The sequence below is a fragment of the Poeciliopsis prolifica genome, unplaced genomic scaffold, assembly GCF_027474105.1.
Source record: "Poeciliopsis prolifica strain line A6 unplaced genomic scaffold, Auburn_PproV2 SCAFFOLD014, whole genome shotgun sequence".
Lineage (NCBI taxonomy): Eukaryota > Metazoa > Chordata > Actinopteri > Cyprinodontiformes > Poeciliidae > Poeciliopsis > Poeciliopsis prolifica.
Genome location: NW_026562389.1, coordinates 4,780,227 through 4,786,226, shown reverse-complemented (window position 1 = coordinate 4,786,226; position 6,000 = coordinate 4,780,227). Strand labels below are relative to the sequence as shown.

The 6,000-nt window shown below is 38.6% G+C and overlaps 1 protein-coding gene across 1 annotated transcript in view; it reads right to left on the bottom strand.

Moving 5' to 3' along the window:
- Positions 1-1,034: 1,034 nt before the first annotated feature.
- cltcl1 (clathrin, heavy chain-like 1) overlaps positions 1,035-6,000 on the bottom strand; it is a 35,270-nt gene continuing 30,304 nt past the window's right edge. Inside the window, exons 31-32 of the mRNA XM_055039394.1 lie at positions 3,140-3,215; positions 1,035-2,372 (exon numbers count right to left, since the gene is read on the bottom strand). Coding sequence (XP_054895369.1) covers positions 2,227-2,372; positions 3,140-3,215 — 222 coding nt within the window. The 3' untranslated portion in view covers positions 1,035-2,226. The remainder of the gene's footprint in view (positions 2,373-3,139; positions 3,216-6,000) is intronic.

Genomic DNA, 6,000 nt, shown 5'->3' with positions numbered 1-6,000 from the left:
CTGATTTATCTCATAACAGCTACAAACATCCAACCACGCCCTCTCTAGACAAAGAGGCTGGAGCTCTGGGAGACTCCATCAATCATGTCCTGGTTGCTCAGTTACAGAAATGTCAGTCTGGTCCAAATCGACGGTGTAAAACCACACGAACCCAACAATAACATCCCTCTTGAAATTTCAACTCATTTGTAAATAAAAATCACACGAGGAACAAGAATAGACAGCGCTTCAGTGTCAACTTAATTTTTCTTTCTGCCAGGTTAAAAAACAATGTTCAAGAGAATTACAGTCGCATTTTGATAAATCAGGTTTAGTTGATGCACAGAATTATATATTTCAAGTAAATGTTAATGTGGCTCAAAGCTAACGCCCCAAAATTTTATAATCAGGAAATGTAGAACCTATAAAAACAACTTTTTATGAAAAATTACATTTTATGGCTTAGTTATTCCCTACAGTCTTGAAAGTTGTTCAGCAGACAATCATTGCCCAACTCAAAAAGGAAAGCAAGCCACAAAGATGCTTACAGAGTGTTGTATCCAGGCATATTTATGAAAAGTTGAGTGGAAGAAAAAAGCAATGGCAGAAGAGAGACGAACAAGCAACAGGTACAAATCCATTTCGACAGGATTGTGAAGCAAGTTGCTCATACGGCTCCACAGTGTAATTCAGAGATTAAGATGTAGAGGAGGATTAGTGAAATCTGACTTTAGCCTTCTGAGATTAAAACTCAGATTTCTGGAAAAAAAAAAAAAAAATTATGGAGACGTTTAATGGCGCCAACAGCTTGTTCAGAGATCCTGGTGTTACTGTGTTGATTGCCCATTAAACTCACCTGATTATTGAAACAGGAAACAGAGAAACGCGAGACAACAATACAGATGAGCTAACGACGGTTAGCAACCTGGACTAATCACCTCCATGTCCTGCTGCATGGATGCAGTAATTAATGCAAAAGTATAAATAGAAAACACAATATAAAGATGTTGTTATTTCTATTAAAGAGCTGAGAGAAAAATGAAAACCACTTTGAGCAAACTTGTCTCAAGACTTTGCCATTTATTAAGCTGTTTTTTTTTTTTGCCATTTGTCTTTTTCTTACAAAAAAAATCTTTATACCTTTTTTTAGGACTACAACACATTATAGACAATACATATGGTGCTTCATACTATTTTACTTCTGATCTGTAAGGAATTTCATCACATTTAAATTATACAGTTTTGTCTTTTTTTACCTAACTGGCACCTCCTTGAGACTCGAAGCTTCACCACATCTTTTTTTGTTTGTTTGTTTTTTTATTTGGTGGGAAGGTTTTATTATACATCTTTGTTTTTGACACAAAATCTGTAATACTTGATATACTTGAGTGTAACATGACAGTTGTGCTCCTGGTTGCAGTATTATTATTTGGCAGCACATGCACATATTTATGATTTTACCTCCTTTCTTTCATGGTTTTTGTCACACCCATTCCGACGTTCCGAACTTCCACTTTCCGGGCTTTGAGATCAGATCTACGGTGGGTGAAAGTTTTATTGTGTCCACAAAAGCTCCAAAGGCTCCACACACCCACGCACACGCACACATTCACAGACTGTAATTCTTATTCACAAGTGGTCAATAGTCTGTACACTGCAAATACTTGTACCTGCTGTGAAAGGACACAGAACGATTGCACAGCGACTGTCATTCAAAACAAAGCATGACACAGATGTGAATTCAGATGTGAGACAAACAAGCCGCCTCCTTAGATTAAATAAGGCCGCAACAGTGCTTTCAAGAGGAAGGTAGAAAAGCAAACACATGCCTCCCACCTTCTGCTGCTTCTCAGAAAAGTCTCTTTTTTATCAGTGCGAAAAAACAAAGAACCAAAAGCTGCTCTATGGTTAACAAAGTCTACATGGAACAGCAAGAGGACAAAGTAGTTTGGTGCTCCACTGGCTGGTGAGAAACGACTTCATGCTGTTTAGATTTGTGATGCAAGTGGGGGGAAAAAATGGCCGGGAGGTCATCAGATTCCTCACAATGTGTCTGAGGCCACTCATCTAAACGGGGCGTGAAGAAACTTGGGACTGCAGTTTCAGTGAGCGCAGGCGGAAACTCTTCAGACTCTGCAGAATCAGCCGGGGCTCGGAGCAGTGCGGTTCACTTCAGGTGTGTGCGAGCTTTTCAGGTGAACGGAAACCAGGAGAGACAGATGGAATAAGATGAGGAGTTGGGGGCGTTTACATGTTGAAGCCGTAGGCTGGTTGGGCGGGGTAACCAGCGGCAGCGGGAGGAGCGCCGGCGGCGGGAGGAGGGTAGCCGTAAGCCGGGTACGCTGGCTGAGCCGCCACAGGAGAGGCAGCTGCAGTCAGCATCAACTGCTGGCCTGGCAACACAGAAAAAAAACTGTGGTTACAGAGGAACAAATAAAATATAAAAAGTAGCACAGAAATCAGGCTTTTCAAAATTTAGGCTACAATAAAACAAAAGCTGCAATTTGCCATATATCTTTAATAAATCAAGTTCCTCAACCTCCTCCCTGAAGCTACTTTTGCAACCTACAGAAAGGCGCCACTTCTCTTGAGAAACAACCAATCAGAGGCAGGAGGAGGGTCTTAGCATTGTCAGTCACACCCACATACATGCTGCTAAAAGTCCGAATAGCTGAGAAAAAACTTTGCATTCAAGGAAAACCCATTTATCGTCATTGGTGGCTTTGTTATCGGGAACTAGCTTTAGCATAAAAGACATCAAGGGTGACGGGATGAGCAGCATTGTGAAGTTTACTGTTTCACTCATATCTTATTTTACTAAATGGTGCCAACATGTGGTCATTCCTGGTTAGTTATCAAAAAAGCAGGAGAAGAAGTAGAAAAACTGGAAGTACAGCACAGTTGCTGCCACATGGCAGCTCCTCAGCCCTGCTCATGCCATTTTCTTGCCTGCTAAAGCAACATCTTTGAGTATTATAAGTTGAATTAATCATATATGAGAATAGCATACATGTTCAATTGTGAAAAAAAATGTATATTTTTATGTTTGTAGTAAACTCGTTCTAGTATTACCTGAAGCAAAATTGTAACATTTCTGCCACTTTTATCACTTTATATTGAGTTGAATTTTAAAGTGACAGTTAATTCACTTTATTCTTACCAAACACCATTGGCTGAGGCTCCTTCACGTCATCATCTGTTTTCCTCTGGCTTTCTGCCTCCTCTAGTTTGTCCACCTGGGGGCAGCAGAGAGCACAGATAAAAACAAAAAAATCCTCCACTTTGTCCTAACAGTCTGAGATCATAACCTGAAGGTATCCTGCAGAAATCTGTCTATTCAAAATTATGTACATACGCAGTTTAAATGTTTTACTGTGCTGGATTACCTTGCGACAAAAAAACATTAGTTGTTTAAAAGATGGATTTTTGCAGAGCACCTACATTTGTTAAGATCTCAGAAATGTACAGAGTGCATTTAAATGTCTTCTTTTCTCTCTCAGAGAACTTAAACTGTAAAACTCCAGCAGCAGAGGAACAGTTACCCTCATTTTTCTTCACATCCACTGGATAAATATTAAAAATGAAGTTTCAATTGCAAGTTGTCAACCTCTTTTTAGACATTATGCTACAAACACACTGTTACTGACAGTGTAGCTACGGCTACCGAGGAGAAGATGACATGCAGGACTCTAAAACATCTTCCAGTGGAAATGTTACAGGATAGAATAAAGGGTCAGCTCACCAAAGTTGCATGTAAACAAGACACATTTGTTGCCGTATTTAGGTAGAAAAACTGATTGGTGAAATGCAAGGTGTTTAGAACAATAAAGGCGTTTATAATAGAAAAGATTCAGATATGTGGCTTTCATTTTATCACTAACAACAGAAAGACCATTCTTAAATATGTGTGAACTGGCCCTTTATAGGCAGGATTATAACACATATCACAGTTAAAGAAATATTATATTCTATATTGGGAGCCTATATACATGCCTAAATGCAGGTGGCACATTTCCAGCTGGCTCACTATCATAAAATGCAGAGCTTTAACATGCATCTCATTCATAGCTGTGGGCCAACACTCCTCTGATATCAACTAAAGCTGAGGCTACAAATCAGAAGCTCACATTTGTCAGGCAGGAATCCAGTTTTTATAACCCGAGCTGCTCAGAGTTATTTAGAGAAATTGTGCTAATTGCATGGTAGGTACAGCTGGATATGAAACAGTGGTGCACTGCAATCAGAAAGGATTTTACAAGAACTAAAGAAAGAAAGAGTTTAAAAAATAATGATTGAAAAGGTTAAAATCCACATGAAAAGGAACCTAACTGATAGTGAAAGTGCAAACGCTTTATTTTTAAATTAATGTTTTCTGGGGATAAAAAAAGGACCTCTCAAGGAACAGAAGAAAGGAGGCTCACTCTTCATTTGTTCGCAGCCTGTAGTTAAAAACTACAAATCTTTCCCTGCAGGTAGAAACATGGGGCTGCATCTAATAAGCTTTTGAGTGGTGTGTTTTTTTTCTGAAATCCCCTTTGCATTATAACTCTGCATTTAAGGTCTCAGATCAGAGAGTTTGGAATATTAAGCAGCCGTCTTCACATCATGACATCACAGTCGTTCCCCAACCCTGGACTATGTTTTTTTGTTTTTGTTTTTGGTCGAGGTTACGGGTTTGTAAATACATCCAGAGGTGGATCAGGAGGGGAATATTGATGGGAGGACTTGAGCCAACCTTTCTGTAACCTTACAGTTGATCATGAAACATAAAAAAAATGTGAAGATCAGAGGAAGAAAGAATGATTTGAGATTAACATCAGTTCAGAAAACTAACATTTAGGCCTAGTCCACACAGGGCTGGTTTTCTAGAAAAATAAATAAAACATTTTTTACACCTTTCTACATTTAACCCACACAAAACTCCTTTTAAAAATCACAAAAAAACTCTGACAAATAAGGAATTTTTAAATTAATTAAATGCAGTTCAGCAATGTTTAATTCTCAACACAAAGTCTTTGCTTTTGATTGTTTTGAAGCAATCTGATTGCTTTATCTTAGCACCACACTGCCCCCTGTGGGTTTGGCATGTTTAAAGCAATGCTTACAGGTGGATTTGTACAGGTTCATGTGGATGAAAACTTCTCTGAAACCGATCCTGTGTGTACAAAATTATTTTTTAAAACAATATGCTGGAGATATTTGTTTTTAAAATACCCAGCTTGGTGGAAGAATTGCTCTGTTTTGGGGGTTTTTGTACTCTATTAAGTCAACATTTTAAAAAAACACCACTTAGCACTAGATGCAGCCTCATGACATCCAGAGTTAGAGGGTGAGAGGGTTTTTGTTAGGCCTGGGCAGAACAATGTGTGGTCATGAATAAAAATATATTCTGAACAGGCTTTAGCTCTGGGCACCATCATGTGTTGCAATTTGGAAAGCAAGCTTGGGCGAGTTTCTTGAGTCAAGACATAAAAAGGTTTTTAAAAATTAAAGCACCCCTCTCCCCCACCTATTGCTGCACAGTGACAATCAGGTGGTTGATAAATGGCTCCTTCACCTTGGACTCCAACAGAAATTGAATTGTAACTTATAGGGTGGTTAAAAAGTACAGCTGGAAAGCTACAAGCAGCGTGTTTACAGGCTGGTTACCTGAACAGATAGAGTAATTAACCAGCCAGAAAAATAGTCAAAAAGGTCTAATATTTTGCTCACTAAGCTACTATTTATTCAGCGTTTTTACAAAGGTTTATGCATAAATATCAAAATAATAAAATATGTTTTAGTTTAATCTGTATTGACATTCAGTTTGTGGCTTTATTTCCTTTTTTATATTTATTTTATTACTCAAACCAAGCTCAAGTCTGTTGTTTCCACCTGGTAAAATTAAAATGTGTTAATGATGAAGTGGAACAAAAGCCTGCACACTGAAACCACAGCTGTCCAGGACCGGGCTCGTTAGGTCGTGCTTAGTCTACAGTCCATGCTACATTCCTACAAGTGTTACAACATCAAAACAAACGA